A 19,216-nucleotide genomic window follows, 5' to 3' on the forward strand; every position below is an offset into this window, starting at 1 on the left:
CCTCAGTGACATCGTTGACAGAGCCAGCATAGCTCCCACATTTGTGTTGGTTCGACAGATCCTTGTTGTGGCCGCTGATAACGTCGACAGTGCCGTAGATATGGCCGAGGTAACTGCAAGTCGATTAATTAGCCCGCAGCTGCCCGCTTAGATCCAGACGCCGACGTTCTTGTGTCTAACAAGAGTGAGGTCAGTCATGTTGCTGGTATTGTCCACGTGGATTACGAGACTGTGACAAACCCATGCTCCAGGAGTCTTGATCGGGTCACTGTACTCAGGATGTAAAGTTCCTGGATACGACAACTAGAGTCTTGAGAGAAGGAAGCTTCATGTTGTCTTATACAGTTTCAACTGGACCGGTTGTGTTGTTGGGAGCTGCTTGACACCTATGTTTACACAAGAATCACCAGAGAGTGGCGGACACGCCTTCTGAGAATATGCTTCTCTCCGCAAAATCGATACTCTGTGATCATACTCGACATTCCGAGAGATCGGAGGAATTCGATATGGTAAGCGTCTGTGGCAATCGGAATACCGCCTTTTGCGCATCTGTCGGCGAGTCATACCTCCCCCATTGAGTATCGCGAATGTTGACGGTAGATAGCTCCGAGGGTAAATGAGACCAAGACGAAGCTGGTGCAAGGCATGTACTATCCAAGAAAGTATCGTCAGCAGATGGATGTCGGCATATGAACGTTGGACAGAACCTACCATATCTTACACCTCCGACATGGTTCAGTTTGTATCGATACACAGATCTGATCAGCTCAGATTTGGTCAAGGCAAACCAAACTACAAGTCAACCACAGATTGGAAAACGTCTATGTGAAGTATCATTGTGAATGACTCCGGTGCAGAGTGGTTGAATTCACATATGATCTTGATAGATCCATGCAAGGCTTTCGTTAACAAGCAACGCTTGAATGCAACAACCACTTTGGGTTCATGTACAAGCCTATGCAGAGAATTATGGGCATCTCGAATGACGCAAGTTGGAAAGGTTACTCTACTCCGATGCAATACCTAGCTGCTTACCCCAGCCCTAAGATGCACAAGTTATTCTATTCTCCCTCGCTTTGCATGGTTCGAGAGTCTTTGAGCAATAAGGTCACTTCTATACTGGGCGGTGTAAGAGCCTTAGTTGACTGGCCTTGGAGAAGCTGACTCGCAAGTCGCTTTGTAGAAGATCGGCAGATTATACAAAGTAGTTTTTGCATGCCACATGATGCCCCATCGATCGCGGTCAGAATCTCGGCCCGGTATCAACTATCATATACCACAGCACTAGGGAACGACTTGTCACATTTGGACTCTCGCATGTCTCCGACAGAGGACGAGCCATGGAGAAATCCCAGAGATGTACGTTTCGGGTGATGCCCGATTAGGAAGGACCTTAACCTATATGCCTTATCGATAAGTTGCGGCACATCCATCCGCAACATCTGCCCCTGACTACAATGACACCTTGCAGTGAGGACTCAAATGTTTGAACCTGTCCACCACCTCCTCGAAACTTTCGTAAGCACGAGGTATGACCGTACAACAGAAAGTCCCGCCTCAAGAAAGGCTGCTCTTCGCGACCACGGCAAGGTCCATTGCAGACAGCACAGCACAGATTGTCGACACATCGCGTCAAGCACTTGATCATCTCGGAGCGACGACCTGTCCACAATCAGCCAGCTTCGACAATGTGCTTCTCCCACTGGTTAATGTCAGAAATGCCATCGCCACCAAAGCTGGTATTCTAGGCTTCTACAAGGAGGGTTCCAGCGATGCAAGTCTGCGAGATGAATCGGTCAAATCAAAGTTACTATTCGACAACTTCAACAACGAGATTGCGATGCAAGAAGACCTGTTCCTGCTCATCGACGCAGTGTTCAAGAAGAATGAGACTCTAGACCAAGAGTCCGAGCGACTGCTCCGTAGAGAACACCGAACTTTTCACGACAACGGACTGGGTCTTCCAGCAGCTGATCGCGTCAGGTTCAGTGAGATAAAAACTCGTATCAACAAAGCTACAAGCGAATTTCGCAGGAACATGAATGAGGAGAACGAACATGTCGACTTCACTACCCAAGACTTGGTAGGGGTGCCTGCACATGTCTTGGATAGTACTTTGCTAGACGATAGCACAGATGACGAAAAGATCTTTCGCCTCACCTTCCAGCCAAACCACTTTTATCCCACTATGAGATATGCGCAGTTGGATGAGACTCGAAAACGGTACATGATCGGATACGAGACTCGTTGCGCGGACAACGTGTCGTTGTTCCAGGAGATTGTACTCCTCCGCGACGAAGCTGCTCGTATGCTCGGTTATGCCAGTCATGCCAAGTGGCGTACTAGAAGCCTAATGTCAGGAACACCAGACAATGTGATGGCATTTCTGAATGATCTCAAATCACAACTCCAGCCTGGTCTTCAGAACGACCTTGATGCTCTCAAGAAGCTCAAGTCCGATCATTTGGCGGCTCAGGGAATGGAGTTTGATGGCAAATTCTATGTCTGGGATATCTCCTTTTACCATCGACTCCTACTCGAAGCTCAGTACAAAATCGATCAGAAGAGGATCGCAGAATACTTCCCGATTCAGACGGTTGTTCCAGCAATGCTGCAAAACTTCCAGCAGCTCTCCGGTCTAGTGTTCCAAGAGGTTTCTCGTGACATAAGCGATCTCACGGATTTGAACCAGACTTGGCATGACGATGTCCAGGTGTTCGATGTCTGGGACAGCGACGAGATTGGTGGCGGCTTTCTAGGCTTCTTGTACCTCGACTTGTACTCACGCGAAGGCAAATACGGCAGCGCTGCCAACTTCAATCTGCAACCGGTATGCAATCTCGAACCTCTGGAATAAGTCGAAGCGTCTAATGGAGTATAGGGCTACATCAAACCAGACGGTTCACGTCACTATCCAAGCACAGCTCTCATCTGCAATTTCAACAAACCCACTTCGGATAAGCCCGGTCTACTCAACCACAGCGATGTGGTCCTGCTTTTCCACGAATTGGGTCATGGTATCCATGATCTGGTTGCCCAAACCAAGTATGCTTGTTTCCACGGTACTGCTTGCGCAGACGATTTCTGCGAGGCACCTAGCCAAATGCTAGAGCGATGGTGTTGGGAAGAGCCTCAGCTGAAAGCTATGAGTTGCCATTACTCAACTTTGACACCTGAGTACCGTGATCATTGGAAGGTTCATGGTTGTACAGCAGATACAGTTCCACCGAGCAAGATCCCTACAGAGTTGGTTCAGGCTTTGGTAAGGAGTGAGAATGTGAATGCATCTCTGACTAACATGCGAGCTCTATGGCGCAGTGCATTCGATATGAAAGTCCACAGCCCGACTGACAGAAGGAGCTTGGAGGATATGGACATCACTCGCGAATTCAATAAGCTTCAACGAGAAATTGTTGGCCTAGATGAGCCTGCAGATGAGGAATGGGGCCATGGACACGCACACTTCTCACATCTGATTGGAGGCTATGATGCAGGTTACTATGGATACCTCTAGTAAGTCTCATTTGCCGCTGGTCATGGCAAATGATTCTTTGCTAATCACAGAACAGTTCGAGGGTGTTTGCATCAGATATGTTTTCGGCTGCCTTTAGTAAGGATCCTATGAGTCGGGAAGTGGGATTGAGGTATCGTCGAACAGTCCTAGAAAAAGGCGGTAGTGTGGATGAAATGGCCTTGCTGAGGGAATTTCTGGGAAGGGAACCCAATTCTCGTGCTTTTCACGAAGAGCTTGGGATACGAAGTTGAGGAATCTCCGCATACTGATGGCGAGTCACTACAGAAGCCTCAAGAAGCCGCAGCCCTGCCAACATTGTCCACTCGTGCTGCTGCGTCTTACAACAGCACATCAAACAAGCTATGGACCATTCTTAGCGACCTCTGGGACCCGCAAAGCAATACTGGCGGTTATGTGACGCTTGGCGTAGCAGACAACGCTTTGCTGCAGGACGAACTCGCCCATCGCATCAATCAGTGCTCTGATGTCCCGAGGCGACTCCTAACGTACAACAACGGACCATCAGGATCTCTGCGATGCAAAGCGGCTATCTCGAAATTCTTGAATCGCCATCTAGCTCCTTTCACGTCCATCGAGATCGCTGATGTTGTTGTGACCAATGGGGTTTCTGCTGCGACAGAGCATTGTTCATGGGCGTTGTGCGACCCTGGCGACGGCATTTTGCTCGGTCGACCATACTATCGCTCGTTTCTAAAGGATCTAGGAACACGTCCAGAAGTTCGAGTCGTCCCTGTCAGCTTTGGCACGAAAGACCCACTGGATGTATCTTCCGTAGCTGAGTACGAACGAGCACTGCTCTCTAGCTTGCAAGATGGAGTCAAAATCAAAGCAATCATGCTTTGCAATCCACACAATCCTTTGGGCCGTTGCTATCCGAGGGACTTTATCATTCAGCTGATGGAACTGTGTCAGAAGTATGGCGTTCATCTTATCAGCGACGAGATATACGCATCGTCAGTATGGAGGCAAGGACCCAGCGACTCGGAGGCCATTCAACCATTCACATCGGTGCTGTCTATCGACCCTACTGATATCATAGACCCGGCTCTCCTCCATGTACTGTGGGGCACAAGCAAAGACTTTGGCGCAAACGGACTTCGCTGCGGCGTCATTATTTCTCGGAACCACGATCTGATCGAGTGTGTCTCGAATCTTAGTATCTTCAGCTACGCTTCTGGTCTTACTGACCACGCCGTGTCGGAACTCCTCGAGGACGACGCGTTCACTGATGCATACATCTCTTCCAATCGCAAAGCCTTGCTCGATGCATACGAGTTTGTGGCCACAACCCTGGATGCCATGGGTGTACCTTATGCCACGACATCAAATGCCGCTTTGTTCGTTTGGTGCGATCTTCTGACGCCGTTCCTACACTCGAAGTCTGCAGAGGGACATACGGTCAGAGACATCAACGAGATGTGGCTGCAAAGTAGTGCTCTCGCACAGAGATTAGACGACGCTCGTGTGCATGTAGGCGTGCCCGACCAGTTTGGTAGTGAACAGCCCGGTTGGTTTCGTCTTACAATTTCGCGGCCGAGAGAACAACTTCAAGAAGGGTTGTTGCGGATTGAGAGGGTACTCAAGGGATGGTGAGAATTTACGGTGTAGCCTACCTGCTAATCAAACATGATGTGAGATTGAGCCGTCGAATGCCTTGAAAGGCAGTCAATGGTTGTCATATCATGGCTGTCTTTCGTCAACTTACTGCCAGATTTACAAGCTGATTGAGTATGCGCGATTAGGTGGGGTAGCCGGATAGCGTGGACAACAATTTCAAGGGTTCGAATCTCGGGCGTCAAGTCGTGACTCATAGCATTTCCACTTGTAGCAGTTGCCATGTGCTCTACGGCACAAACGATATCCATATTTGTCTCAAAATTGTTCTCGCTCGGTAGCATCTAATGACGCCTTGTCATAAACCATAATTGAAACTGTATTGCACGACAATTAATCGACATGGCGATGCTTCCTCCCTCTCCATCACCGAACATCCGCAAAGCAACCCTCGCCGACGCACAAGCAATAGCAGAACTAGGAGCCCATGTTTTCACAGTGACACAAGGCCCACACATGCCCACCGCCGACCTCCAAGCCTACCTCGCCCGCACCTTCAGCATTCCAGCCACGACTTCCTGCCTCCGAGACCCTCTCAGTGACACATTCGTCGCCGTAGACTCTTCCTCCTCTGCAATCCTGGGTTTTGCTTTGATGACACGGGAACTATTGCCTGAACCTTGCGTCGCCGATGTTCCTGCGCCAGTGCATTTGCAAAGAATTTATGTGTATCCTCATGCGCAAGGGAAATGTGTGGGAAAGATGTTGATGCAAGCGATTGGAGTAGAGGCGAAGAAACAGGGATTCGAGAATCTGTGGTTGAGGGTTTATGAGGGGAATCATAGAGCTATTCGGGTCTACGAGAAGCTGGGGTTCAAGATGGTGGGGACGCATGATTTCGTCACGAAGACGGCGGGAGTGTGGACGGATTTGGTGATGCTCAAATCGCTTTGAGGTAACAAGGCGTGGCAAGCAGGCTTCAACCGCCAATCCACTGGTGTTCTGGCGACAAACTACAGCAGATCGTTTTCACTGAGTCGACGACTGTAGAACGATTTGAAGAAGAGAACACATTAATCCTATTTTATCTATCATGTCTAAATCATGTCGAGTTGAATCGATCAGCGCAGAAAAGAAAAGGGAATCAGAACAACCAATCCAAAAACTTCTCCCACTTGGTCACGGGAACCTTTTCGTGGACCGCACCTCTGGGGTCAAAGCGACCAGAGATCAAGTCAATCTCGCTAGCTCTGGCGATCTTTGTCTTCTTCACAATCTTCCACACTACGTACGGCACAATGTAAATGGCAATGCCAATGTACGAGGCGAAGAAAGAGCCGGTGTCCCAGTTTCCCTTGAGGAACACGCTGAAGCCAGAGAAGAGGGTGATGATACCGCTGCCGATGGCGCCAACGTAAGCGGCGAGGGGTTGGAGACGACCTTTCATAGGTAGAGTGTTGCGGTCGATGTTCTGGGCCTTGCAGGCGTGGTGGAAACGGATGTAGCAGATGCAGAGAGTCATCCAGGCGAGCAGACCTGCAACGGTACTAAGGTTGAGCAGCCAGGTGAAAGCCTGAGAAGCACCACCCGAGCCAAGCGAGAGATAGGCAAGAGGTCCAAATGCGAATGAAGCGAGGACAGCCCAGTAAGGTACACCTTGACGGTTGACCTTGGCGAAGAATTGAGGCATCTGGCGATCCGCGGCAAGGGCGACGAGCATGCGCGAACCGACGTAGCAGTAGCTGTTTCCAGCTGACCAGGCGGAGACCAGGATACAAGCGTTGACAACGGAAGGCAAGGCTGTGATACCAGAGTTCTTGATGGCAATAACCCAAGGAGACGAGTTTGCGTTTCCAGTACCAGAAGTAAGGTTGGGATCGTTAGAAGGGACAATCATTCCGATGAGAAGCGTGCCCAAGACGTAGAAGAAGAGAATACGGTAGGTAACACGGTGAACAGCCTTGGGAATAGCTTTGTGGGGGTTCATGGTCTCGGCGGCTGCGACGATGACGGTCTCGACACCGATGTAGGAGAAACTGGCATTGATGAAGGCGCTGAAGAACGCCAAGAAATGGCCAGTGTTTCCCTTGATGCCGTTGTAGTCGGTGAAAGGTCCCTAGGGTACTGTTAGCATGATCTCGAGATTTGCTGAAAGTGGGACATACGGGATTCCTCCAGTATCTGAAACCGATAGACTCATGGTCAGGTGCACCTCCGGAAGTGATGACGATGGCCACAATCACCAAACCCAAGAAGCACAGGATCTTGATGGATGCGGTGATGACTTCGGCTTCACCGAAGAATTTGACGTTCAACAAGTTGATAGCCAGGATCGCGGCGAGACCGACTGTGATGACTACGGCTGGAGTTATGTCGGTCCTGAATAAGAGTATTAGAACTCAATCCTGAGATGACGGTATGCAAAATCGCAGCCTTACCAGTACGATACCACAACTGCTGCGGCAGAGACTTCGGAAGCAATAGCGATAGTGTAACAGTATCCGTAAGAAATGGCCAGAGTGAAACCAAGAGCAGGGTCTACAAAGCGAGTTGCGAAATGAGGGAATGATCCAGCAGTAGGAAACTATACATCGTCAGAGATCTCATTTTGTCATCAGGTCTGATACCATTTACCAGAGTTGCGATTTCGCCAATGGACTCCATAACACACCACAAGATCAGACCGACGACAGAGTAAGCCAGCAGAAGACCAAGGGGTCCTGCGTTGGCCAGAGCACTTCCGGTACCAACGAAGAGACCCGTTCCAATACCGCCACCGAAACCGATGAATGTGACGTGTCGTGCCTTTAGTCTGCGATGTGTGTGACCGACACCGCCGACACCGTAGACAGCATCATGGTCTCCAGATCCAGTAACAAAGACCTCCTCCGAGTTTTGCTTGTAAATAGACTTGTCGTCACCAGTAGCAGGACCGGCATGATCTGCCCCGTGCTCGAAAGTCATGGCGAAGGAATCAATCTGGGGAGTCTGGAGTAACTCCAAGAAATGACTCAAGAGACTTGGTGTGAAGACTGTTGGCGTTTGGGGATGGAGAGCGAAAAAATCACCAGTCGTTGGTCATAGAATCTCTTTTAAGCATCATGAGAAGAAAAATTTCTCTTCGTCGTCTCAACGCCTGAGCAGAGCACGCAATGCGATCACCAGATTTAGAGTTTTCGGTTGTGACTTTCCAGAACAAATCGATCCAGAGCTTCTTCGATCGCCGAGACTCTTGGTTATTTGCTTAGGTCGTGTGCCTACCTGCCACTTTTCTTTTTCTCTGTGTCGAGGACGCAATGTTCTCAGATTGCATGTCGCAAAGCAAAGCAAGCAATTCAATGCAACGACAGGAGCGCACAAAGGGACGATCGGTCAATTCATGTTCCATTCTGGTGCTGTTCGAGACCTTTTCGCTCCGGGCGGCACCGATGAGAAACCGGGGAAGTGCTCATCTCAACCAATTCTGGTGTCGTTCCGAGTCCAAGCGGGTTTTCTTCTGGGGTCGAGATGCTGTCGCTGTCGTAGATCCTGGTCCTGTGATGGCTGAGGGCTGTATGGCGACAGATGGTGCAAGATGCGCTAGTCAGGGCATGAGAGAAGAAGAAAAGAATGGTAGAGAAATTGAAGAGCTGAGTGAATCCTACACGGAGAGATTGGGTGTCATTTGGCGACGGACGGCGAAGCGCGGACTCCAAAGTGTGCCCTTATGTCCACACACACGATGAACTCGACTTACAACGACTCGATGGGACTGACGAGTCACTATTTCCAAATACTGAGTAGGCCTGACATCGCTCCGAGGATATTTACTCCCGGAATAATCGAAGAGGAGAAGTAGGTACCTTATGAATAGCGAAAGTCGGTCAGGGTTATGTGGACTCATTGCTGAATAAGCATTCGTGCCGCTGCGATATCGTCCTCGCCTTCCTTTCCTGAGGGTATATCGATGACAACTTATCAACATATCTGACTCGACTGTGGAAAGAAGATGCTGTAGGCCGGAATTTCAGTCTAGACATAATTCTCGTTGTGCAGACTTCATCAATTATCAATCCTTCGCCGCCACATCTCGGCACTCGAATTAACCCCTTGAAACCAGTCATCGAAGATAGCATTTAGCCGGCATCCAACAAATATAAGTCGTTTGGCCAACCACGTTAATCTTCCGCCGCTTGTACACCTTAGAACGCGATTCGAATCTCTCAGCTGTCAAATACAAAGACGTCCATCCAGAGCCCCGAATCACCCATACTGGAACCAAGCTGCATCCGATCTTTCAAGGACTAGGACTAGGATTGCAGTGGCATCAACCAATCCCTCTCACTTTCTAGGAAACTGCAAGATGGCCGCAACATACAACACTCTACTCCCCCGCCCAGGCGACAAAGTCTCGTCGCCCGTCGACTCAATCCCAGCGCCATCCGAAGAATCATTTACTCAAACATTCGGTCACCATTTACCCTCTGTCACCTATCTCTCCACCTCCCAAGGAAGAATCGCTTACTACGCTTTCACTCCTGCAACAACATTAAATCACTCTGACACCGCCTCTTCTCCTTCGCGCGTCCTCTTACTCCATGGTGTTCAAACACCAGCACTAGGTCTTGTTCCTTTGGCCTCGTCCCTCCGAACCTCCTTCCCCTCTGCAGAATTCGTACTAGTAGATTTATGGGGCCATGGCTTATCTTCTACTCCCGTGGCCGCTCACTCGCCATCTCTCTTCCACTCCCTCATCGATGCTGTCCTTTCTGAGCTTCAATGGACCTCTTGCCACTTGATCGGCTACTCATTCGGCGGATCCCTGGCTATTTCCTACATCGCTTCTTCCTCTCAACGAGCTGCAAACATCTCTTCAGTATCCCTAGTCGCACCAGCAGGTCTCTGGCGTCCAGCAGACCTCGACGAGCAAAGACTCTACTCTTCCGATTTTGACACTGCCGAATTGCACGTTTTGGAGTTGCTGGAAGGTGGACCGCTGGTTGTACCTTCAGACTGGCAATCACGCATCAGGAATGGGGAAATTGTCGCTGAGAAAGTCAGAGAATGGCAGATGCAAAACCACGAAGGACACATGGCCAGTGTCATCGCTATTGTCAGGGATGGAGGTGTGTTTGGGCAAGAAGAAGTATATCGACAAGCGGTCAAAACGAGAACTCCAATTGTGGCAGTCTTGGGAGAGACTGATGACGTTGTGTTCGAGAAAGACCTAAACGAGGTGGGTGTGGAGAATGTAAGGGTGGTCAAGGGAGCTGGCCATGCTGTGGTCAGACAAAAGGCCGGTGAGGTCGCAAAGCATATCGGGCAGTTCTGGAAGGGACTATAGAAGTACAAACGAATGGGTGGAACATTTGTGATGACAGACTGATGTTGAGAAGACAGAGAGATCAGAATTCTCACTGTTGGGTTGAGAAGAGAATGTGATACGATTGACAGAGTAGAGGTAGGAGAATCGTTTGATTAGACAAAGACACAAATCTGACTATATATGAACATTCATACAACGTTATCGCCATGCTATGCTACAAGATTAACATCCATCTACAACAAAAAAGCAAAAGCGCCAAGAATAGCAGCAATACCACCCTGCATGCCAGCCCTGGCAGCACTGCCGGTGTAAGGCACAATGGTCGAGCTGGGAACCGAAGTCTTCACAGCACTAGTGGAAACACTGCTTCCGTTGACAGCGATCAAGGTAGGCTTGCCGGAGATAATGGCAGTTGAAGTGGCATACTCGTAGCCGACCAGACCAATGCAGCGAGAGTTGAAGCAAGAGTTGTAGCTGCACTGTGAAGAATCCGTGCATGTTGCGTTGAAAGGTCCGCAGACCATGCCTGCAGAGGCTTCTTGCCATGCGGACGAGACTGTGCATTCAGCTCCGTTTGCGCATTGGGAGGTCGCGTTGCAGCTCTTGCCTAGAGCGATAAGACCAGAAGAAGGAGGGGTGGAGGTAGCGATGGGCATAATGGACATCATGCCAGAGCCAGTTGAGGAGATGGAGATAGGCAAGATGGATGCTGAGCCCGAAGCAGTGGCAGAAGCAGTGTTGGCGAGGTAAGCGGAAGAAGGAAGGAAACCATTGCACAAGCCACCGTTGCAAGTGTTGGTTGCGCACTGAGAATCATTGCTGCATGAAGCCTGGAAACTGCCGCAAGTTGTGACTTCCATGGAGTTGACTGCGTAGCATGAAGCACCGCCAGCGCACTGTTTGGAGTCGGCGCACTCGGCGCCAAGAGGAAGGGATCCAGCGGCAGCGACGACGGTGGACGAAGGAGCAGGCAGAGCACCCTGAGGGCTGGACGTGGAGGTAGCCACACTGGACGCAGTGGAGCTGGGCATGTATTGGAGAGAAGTGGGCATCAGCCACTCTGATTGAGGCAGAGGACCACTGCAGAGTCCACCGGCGCAGAAGTTGGTAGCGCATTGTGAGTCGTTGTCACATGCTGCGTTGTACTTGCCGCAAGATGTGATCTGCATGAAGTTGCTGGCAAAGCATTCGGCACCTCCAGCGCACTGCTCAGTACGAGCACATTCGGCACCGAGTGGGAGAGTGCCGGGGTCTGCGACGACGGTCGATGAAGGAGCTGGAAGAGCTCCCTGAGCGTTGACAACAGCCACTGCTGCAGCGACAGCGAAGAATGAAGAGCGCATCGTGTCAAGATGGTCTAGTCTCTGAAATTATTGTCGGTTGGAAGTAGAGATAGCGAGGGATGATTGAAGTGGTGCAACACTGACGATAGGAATAATTAGATGGCAGGAACCCCTCATCCTTATAAACTCAGCTCGGCGAACATGGCACAGCTTGACCCCCGCCCTCGGCCGTATAACCATGATGATGGTTCAAGAAACCAAGAGGTCGATGGACTGAGCGCCGGTAGCAAAATGGAGCACCCCGCGTCATAAGGCTCTGTTTTTAGAATAACGTTGTCGTCTCAAGCCACTTCCGCTCGTGTCGATCTGAGTAGAGCCGCTTGGCATTGAGTATCAAAAAGCCAGAAAGCCGAGTGGGCCGGGTATAGCCTAGATACTACGTCGATGATCACTGTGCAGTGCAGATGTTCTGGGCATAGTCGGTGTCCGTGAGTCTGGCGTCGATGCTATATGCAGCTCGATAGCTTGATTTTCTGTTCGTGATATTTTAGATTTGGCATAGCTTCTCTACGTACTCGTATCCATGCCGGTCGAGGTGTCATTGTCGTACAGGCCCTGCATGTCGTCTCTTGCCCATAGCTTGACGGTGCGGTCGTAACTCGAACTGACGATCCACTTGGCGTCGCTGGTTACATCCGTAGAGAGCACATGACCGGAGTGGCCGCTCAGACTCTTGCACAGAGCCCAGTCGTCGGCCGAGAAGATCTTGACGTTTCTGTCGAAGCCAGCACTGACGAAGAAAGTGCCGCTCTTCTTTGGACTGAAGTCTTGTGTATTGTCTATAGGCTTGCGGCTCAGCGGGCTGTCTGTACCCTTGAACCAACGGAGATCAGTCACACCGCCCTTGTGGGCACCTATCGATGCCGTTTCTTTCATAGCACGAATGTCCCAGCATTTTGCGAAACCGTCGCCCGAACCAGTCATGACGCGGTAACCATCGGGACTCCAGTCAAGGCCGTAGATTGGCGCAATGTGACTTTCGAGGTAGAGAACGCGACGACCGCTGCGCAAGTCCCACAGGCAGGCGATGCTGTCGAGACCGGCACTGGCAAGGAGAGATCCATCCGTGTTGAAGGCGACAGTATACGCCTCGTGCGAGTGGCCTTCCTGAAGGAGCAGCTCGGTGGTAGTCTCAACGTCCCATAATCGCCATGTGGTGTCGTATGAGGCCGAAGCGAGGTATTTCCCTGAGGGGTGGAACTCAGTACGGCAGACTCTGCCAGTATGACCGGATAGCGTCGAGATGGGAGTGTCTTGATTGAGCGACCAGAGATGGATGTTGCCTTCTCCACCACCAGATGCCATATTGAGAGATCCTTCAGACACGGTGGTGCCGTCCAAGGTGGAGCCAGGGAACCACGAGATACCACTGACTTGGGCAGTGTGACCGCGAAGGACGGCCTTCTCTTCCAGATTCGGTACACCCAACAGCTTGATGGAACCTCCCCAGTTTCCAGCTGCAATCATCTGGCCATTAGGCGAGAAACGAGCCATGCTCACAGGTCGCTCTCCGGCGATTTGTGAACCAAACAGCTCAAAGCCCGACAGTTTATCCTTGACGTAGTTGCGGTGGTCGACGTGCCGTTGTAGAGGGATGGCAGACTCGAGTCGTTGGAAGTGGACGCGCTGCTGTGTTCTGGGCAGAGAGAAGCGAGCGATATCCTTGCGCGCCTCGAGCAGCTCGTCAACACCCTCTGTGTAAAATTCTTGCTCTTCCTCGTCTTCTTCGTCTTCATCAACATCCATGGCGACATCCTCTCCAGTGGCTTCTTGTTTGGCGTAGAGCAGTTCTCGTAGGCGGTCGCGACGATCTTCGGGTCGCTCTCCAAACAGAGTGATGGGTTCACCGATCTCTCGTAGTCTTGCGCGGACTCGCACATCGTCGGTGGGAACAGCGATGGCGTTCGCTTTGCGCTTGCGGTTGAATTGGGCGATGACATCGGCGGCCTTTTCTGAGCCGCCGCCGGCTGAGGGCATGTAGTAGTCGGTATCAAGAGGGACATTGGAGAGGTCATAGGTCATTTCAGCATCCTGGATCGAGGTCTGTGTCAGTCGAGGTCGGGAGCTGGGAACTTTTGTGAACATGCGCAGGTGCCTGTCGGATACGAGACGTCTTACCTCTTTGTCCTCCTCAACATAGGCCTGTCGCGATGGGTGTATCGACATGATGGCGGTACACTCTGATGTTTTGCTCAAAGTTGGTGTTGGTCTACGAGAAAGAGTGGTGGTGGATTGCGCATCAAAAGTGGAAAGAGCGGCGGGCAGCAATTCCGGATGGACCGTGCGCGCCTGCCATCAATGATGTTTTTCGTCATTCAAAAGTTCGTCGCTCCTTCCACTTGCATACACAAACATTCAGTCGCGCCTTCCACGTCTGGCCACCAACCCGAACACACAATGGAATCACCACCAGCAACGACCGCAGCGGCAGGCGCGCAACCGCCCGTGACGATCGTCTGTGTCGGCATGGCAGGCAGCGGCAAGACAACTTTCATGCAGCGCATCAACTCGCACCTGCACTCGAAGCAAACCCCTCCCTACGTCCTCAATCTCGATCCCGCCGTGCGCAAAGTCCCCTTCGACTCCAACATTGACATCCGCGACTCGGTCAACTACCGCGAGGTCATGAAGCAATACAACCTCGGCCCCAACGGCGGCATCCTCACATCCTTGAACCTGTTTGCAACAAAGATAGACCAAGTTCTCGGCATCTTGGAGAAGCGCTGTCTACCTGAAAGTCAAGACAAGGGAAAGGAAGACACAGTCCCCAAGCACGTTCTGGTCGACACGCCGGGCCAGATCGAGGTCTTTGTCTGGTCCGCCAGTGGAAGCATCCTGCTGTCTTCGCTCGCCTCGTCATTCCCCACCGTCCTCGCCTATGTCATCGACACACCGCGTACCACCGCCTCGACCTCGACCTTCATGTCAAACATGCTCTACGCCATCTCCATCATGTACAAGACCCGTCTGCCTATGATCCTCGTCTTCAACAAGAACGACGTCAAGTCAGAAGAAGAAGCAATTGACTGGATGCGCGATTTCGAGTCTTTCCAGGAAGCATTGCGCAAAGAGGAAGAGGAAGAGGCCGAGACTGGCGCAGGCGGATCGGGCTACATGGGTTCGCTGCTCAACAGCATGAGTCTCGTGCTCGAAGAGTTCTACAACAACCTCAGTGTCGTCGGTGTGAGCAGTATGACCGGTGCTGGTATTGACGCCTTCTTCGAGGCTGTCGAAGAGAAGAGAGTAGAGTTCAACAATGACTACAAAGCAGACCTCGACCGCCGAAGAGAACAACGCGAAAAGGAAAAGGAGGCCAACCGTGAAAAGGAAGTCGCAAGGATGATGAAGGATATGCGTGTCGGAGGAAACAAGTCACGGACACCCAAAGACGAGCCCGAAACCGTCTCGGAAGCCGAGGAGGAAGATGAAGACAACGACGGTCTGATCGAAAGAGACGAAGACGAGGACATCAGTCAAGAAGGTCTTCAACAACGATACCAACAAGCTCTGGCTGCAGGCAGTAATGTCACGTCTGGTGAGGATATGAGCTTCGCCAAGTACGTCCAGGCTGCTGGCATGCAGAAGAAGTAAGCTCCATCTTTCGTCTTCTCTCTCGAGTCTTGCTCAATACAAAACGACGTTACGAACCACTTGCTTCCTTTCTCTCCTTACCTTTCTCTATCTTCCGTTCGTCCGCGTATATCAAGATTGTCTAGAGTTTTGGTTCTTCGGAGCGCTAGAAGATGCTGCTGCCACCACATACGGACACGCAGTTTGGGATATGGTACGGGGAATCTCGAAACCTCAGAGTGTTCCAACGGCAGTCGACACAGTATCCTCAGCTCAGTAGCCATTCCTTCGCTCTTTCATTGCAAGCGTTCGAGTTGACGAGGCATCAGCAAATGAGTAGCGCAAACTGGTGCTTTGAGTTCGCCCTCCCAAGGACCGGGATCATGTGCTTCAGGCAAGAGTGCCCGAAGCGGATAATCCGGAGGCCAGATGATGTCCAGAGCAGCCACATACCATCCTAAAACGCAAGATACCATAAGAGGTCCTCCATTCTTGATTATCCTACGGCCGAATCCTGGTTTGTCGAAGACGTTCCACCACGAGACCTTCTGCGCTTTCGCCAAGAAGGATACCAATATTTCAGGCAAAGCACCACATCGTTGCAGGCGAAATGAGAACAGGCAAATCTGCTCTGCGGAGAAAGGAGCGTTTGATCAACTGCCAAGCAGCGGACTTGTCTTGGTATACACTCTAAAGTGCACTATATCAATCGCTTATACCAGTGCTGAAACGCCAAGCGTCCTCCGAAACTCTTGGTATTGAGATTAGCCTATACAGCTTTGGACGGCATCAATTCGACACTGAACATGCGTTTGTGGCACTGATGGTCTGTATCACCGAATAGACGAGGTGGAGAGCTTCGAATTGAAAGAACCTGCATATAAAGATGGTGTTCAACTCTCGTGAAATGAAGACATCTTACTTCAAAATCGACTCGACAGGTGCCTTCGTTCTCTAATCAGCAAAGATGCACTTCTCCTCTCTTCTTCCTGCTATTCTCGCCATCAGCGGCATGGCCACTGCATCGGCAATACCTTCTCCTTTCATCGAGTCCAGACAAAGCAGTCCAGCCGCGGGTATCGTCTACTCCAAGTGCAGCAAACCCGGTGTCTTTGCCCTTGCCTTCGACGACGGACCCGGCCAATACACCGAAGAACTCATCAAGACATTGAACGCCGCTGGAGCAAAGGCCACCTTCTTCTTCACCGGCACCCTTTACGGCTGCATTTACAACCGCGCTTCCGCTGTAAAGGCTGCCTACGCTGCTGGCCACCAAGTTGCCTCGCACACCTGGACACACCCGCAGACGTTGGATAGCATGAGTGTAGCTCAACTCACCACCGAGATGCAGAAGCTTGAAACCGCACTCGTCAACATCATCGGCGTCAAGCCCACTTACATGCGTCCTCCTTACCTTAAGACCGGTGGCAATGTGCCTACTGCTATGAGGAATCTTGGCTACAAAATGATCACCGATAGCGTGGATTCACAAGACTGGAATGGGCTTTCGGCTTCTGCATCTGAGCAGAAGTTCCGCAGTGCCGGACCTAGTACTTCGGATGGCAAGGGACATATTTCGCTGTTGCATGAGACTTATGCGAGCACTGTCAGGGATTTGGTGCCTAGACTGATCAAGTGGGCCAAGGAAAATAATTTGAAGATGGTTACGGTTGGTATGTGTCGAGTTCAGGAGTCATGATTTGTGAGAAATAAGCTAACGTTGTTGATAGCGGAGTGTCTTGGTGACACAAGTGGTGCTTATGCAAAGGGAACTGGTGGTGGTTCTCAGACGTGCTAGTGCGAGCGAGCCTGGTCTCAACAATCGACATAGTGTGGATCAAGGCAGCGAGCTCAGGGTTCCAGACAGAGGAGCTACTGCATCCTCAAAGCAAGAAAACTATCGAGATAGCATCAAAGACGTCATTCATCCAAACCGCGATCGTGCTGTGACCCTCTTCCAGCGCGAATATGATTGATGGAGTTGTAGAGCAGTGCTTCTTCTACTTCCAGCTGTGCCTATTGACCAGCCGACCCGAGGAACCAGAGACAAGTCGGTTTTGATCACATAGTACCACTCGAAGCTGTTTTTGTAAGAACCAAGTCAGGAATATCCACTGCGGATTTTGGGCCAACGATGATGGTACCGATAGAATGTTGTTCGCACTAGAGCTGCAGATCACCACAGAGGATGTAAGTGACGTACAGACTGAGCAGTACAGCTAGGCTCTCGTTCAGTGGTCATGAAGCAGGTCTCCTAGGCGGCAGCACTAAGCGTCTACTCTGGCTCTCTGGTTGGGACTATGATGACTGGCGATCCGGATGGGTGATGAGATTGCTTCCCACGTTTGGGCATTACGAGATCTGGGGTCCGTTGAAGTAGAAGCAGCGTCACGTAGCTGAGAATCGGTCTGTTGCCCATGTACTATACAAAGGGCAAACTTTGCGTGTTCTGGTATGACCCCCTCTTACTGTCCACCCCATGCTCGATAGAAAAGTCATGCTTGACCGTAATCTGCGTTTCATCCAGATTCATACTCCCCACCGACGGGGCTTGTTTCAGGTTTTGCTGCTTTCCCGAGGGAGACACTGTGATCAACTCAAACCCAGCGTCATCAAGAGAAGTTCGTCGTAATGGACGTGACAGGCGAGCCGAGATCTTCGCGATACGGCTGCTGTGCGGTGTATCCGACGACTTGTTGTAGCCGTCAGTTCCGGAGCGCGAGGACGAGTGGTTTGCAATTGTACGGGTGATGAGCACTTTGAGGCCGGGAAGGGAGGCGACGATGAGGGACGTGCACATCTCCGCGGTGCACATGACAGCTGTTGTAACATCAGTACTGTGGTCTCGGAGAATAGAGTAAGATAGACGAAGTTACCTCCATCGTTGTCGCCCAAGTCGTAGTTCGAGACAGTGTAGATCATGAAACGAGCGAAACTGATGGCCATGGTGATCAAGCCGAGCGAGAAGACACCAATAAGACCAAACTTCTGTCTCTGGCGAAGCTTGAGTGATTTGATGATGAAGAAGGGAATGAAAAATACTACAGCACGTCAGTATGAAGTTTGATCCCGCAGATGCATATGGAATTGTGACTGGTTTCTTGCCAAAGTGGTTTCACCTGGGTATCATAGACACGCAATGCCAGTTTGAGACCACAGCCTGATTACCCACATGTGACACAGACCAACACACAGAGGATGTGAGAACAGGTAAACGTACAGAAAACATCTGCTGAAAAGTTCAGCATCCAGTTGATCCAGAAGTCGTTCCATGAATTCCAGATTGATTGACCTTGCTTTTCATAGTCCAGCGACCAGTTATAATGAACAGGGAAACAAATAAAGAGGTCGAGACAGACAGAGCCGACCGCTGCGAGGACGAGATAGACAGTGACGACGCATAGCATGAATCTCAGACTTCTGAACATCCTCGGTATAAGCCACCAGTAAAAGGCTGTGATCGACGCTTTGGGCATGAACAACCCGATGTCGAAGAAGAAGCATGACGCGTAGACAGCCTGTATATGATCAGCTCTGTGCTAGCCGACGCATCGATACGAAACACACCTTGAGATAGACGACAGAGTCGGTGTAAGTATCGTCGACTAACGGATGCGTCCTTGCAGCATTCAAAGCAACACCTTGACAGACCACAAAGGCGACTGTGAATGCATAGCCCACCCACACCAAGTAGTCAGACAAGGTGAGAGCGCGTGCCTCGATTCTAAGACGAACAAAACATCGCAGAAGAGTTATCGAAAGTGTCACCGCGAGTAGTACCACTTGAGCGATCTGGAACAACAACCGATCAGCATACAGTACGTGGTAGGAGAGAGCCTATCTGACTTACAATTGCAGTGCTGAACTCCATCGATCACGGTCGAACCAAACCGAGGAAGAAGGTCGGTC

At 50.9% G+C, this 19,216-nt stretch overlaps 10 protein-coding genes across 10 annotated transcripts; 6 read left to right on the top strand and 4 right to left on the bottom strand.

The window, feature by feature from the left end:
• Positions 1-1,531: 1,531 nt before the first annotated feature.
• Positions 1,532-3,765, top strand: M436DRAFT_58064 (thimet oligopeptidase; the record flags this gene model as incomplete). Its single annotated transcript, XM_013567254.1, has 3 exons — positions 1,532-2,830; positions 2,882-3,513; positions 3,570-3,765. 3 exons carry the CDS (start codon positions 1,532-1,534, stop codon positions 3,763-3,765), a joined length of 2,127 nt encoding a protein of 708 aa, XP_013422708.1.
• Positions 3,766-3,826: 61 nt separating this feature from the next.
• M436DRAFT_58177 (PLP-dependent transferase) lies at positions 3,827-5,128 on the top strand (the record flags this gene model as incomplete). The annotated part of the gene is made up of 1 exon (XM_013567277.1): positions 3,827-5,128. A coding segment is annotated over one exon (1,302 nt), but the record flags the coding sequence as incomplete, so codon positions are not given.
• A 369-nt stretch (positions 5,129-5,497) lies between these two features.
• On the top strand, positions 5,498-6,043 carry M436DRAFT_58249 (acetyltransferase; the record flags this gene model as incomplete). The annotated part of the gene is made up of 1 exon (XM_013567293.1): positions 5,498-6,043. One exon carries the CDS (start codon positions 5,498-5,500, stop codon positions 6,041-6,043), a length of 546 nt encoding a protein of 181 aa, XP_013422747.1.
• A 190-nt stretch (positions 6,044-6,233) lies between these two features.
• On the bottom strand, positions 6,234-8,053 carry M436DRAFT_68060 (amino acid transporter-like protein; the record flags this gene model as incomplete). Its single annotated transcript, XM_013567305.1, has 4 exons — positions 6,234-7,205; positions 7,255-7,468; positions 7,528-7,673; positions 7,724-8,053. The coding sequence occupies 4 exons, from the start codon at positions 8,051-8,053 to the stop codon at positions 6,234-6,236; spliced, it is 1,662 nt and encodes a 553-aa protein (XP_013422759.1).
• Positions 8,054-9,431: 1,378 nt separating this feature from the next.
• Positions 9,432-10,412, top strand: M436DRAFT_58247 (alpha/beta-hydrolase; the record flags this gene model as incomplete). Its single annotated transcript, XM_013567291.1, has 1 exon — positions 9,432-10,412. The coding sequence occupies one exon, from the start codon at positions 9,432-9,434 to the stop codon at positions 10,410-10,412; it is 981 nt and encodes a 326-aa protein (XP_013422745.1).
• Positions 10,413-10,627: 215 nt separating this feature from the next.
• On the bottom strand, positions 10,628-11,737 carry M436DRAFT_76839 (uncharacterized protein; the record flags this gene model as incomplete). The annotated part of the gene is made up of 1 exon (XM_013567324.1): positions 10,628-11,737. One exon carries the CDS (start codon positions 11,735-11,737, stop codon positions 10,628-10,630), a length of 1,110 nt encoding a protein of 369 aa, XP_013422778.1.
• Positions 11,738-12,244: 507 nt separating this feature from the next.
• Positions 12,245-13,903, bottom strand: M436DRAFT_58243 (WD40 repeat-like protein; the record flags this gene model as incomplete). Its single annotated transcript, XM_013567290.1, has 2 exons — positions 12,245-13,768; positions 13,856-13,903. The coding sequence occupies 2 exons, from the start codon at positions 13,901-13,903 to the stop codon at positions 12,245-12,247; spliced, it is 1,572 nt and encodes a 523-aa protein (XP_013422744.1).
• A 267-nt stretch (positions 13,904-14,170) lies between these two features.
• Positions 14,171-15,307, top strand: M436DRAFT_11503 (uncharacterized protein; the record flags this gene model as incomplete). Its single annotated transcript, XM_013567244.1, has 1 exon — positions 14,171-15,307. A coding segment is annotated over one exon (1,137 nt), but the record flags the coding sequence as incomplete, so codon positions are not given.
• Positions 15,308-16,274: 967 nt separating this feature from the next.
• On the top strand, positions 16,275-17,105 carry M436DRAFT_58154 (chitin deacetylase-like protein; the record flags this gene model as incomplete). Its single annotated transcript, XM_013567272.1, has 2 exons — positions 16,275-16,980; positions 17,038-17,105. The coding sequence occupies 2 exons, from the start codon at positions 16,275-16,277 to the stop codon at positions 17,103-17,105; spliced, it is 774 nt and encodes a 257-aa protein (XP_013422726.1).
• An 814-nt stretch (positions 17,106-17,919) lies between these two features.
• Positions 17,920-19,178, bottom strand: M436DRAFT_86321 (uncharacterized protein; the record flags this gene model as incomplete). Its single annotated transcript, XM_013567325.1, has 6 exons — positions 17,920-17,999; positions 18,053-18,127; positions 18,184-18,348; positions 18,528-18,825; positions 18,875-19,099; positions 19,158-19,178. 6 exons carry the CDS (start codon positions 19,176-19,178, stop codon positions 17,920-17,922), a joined length of 864 nt encoding a protein of 287 aa, XP_013422779.1.
• Positions 19,179-19,216: the final 38 nt, after the last annotated feature.

This window comes from Aureobasidium namibiae (assembly GCF_000721765.1).
Source record: "Aureobasidium namibiae CBS 147.97 unplaced genomic scaffold scaffold_27, whole genome shotgun sequence".
In the NCBI taxonomy this organism is placed as follows: Eukaryota; Fungi; Ascomycota; class Dothideomycetes; order Dothideales; family Saccotheciaceae; genus Aureobasidium; species Aureobasidium namibiae.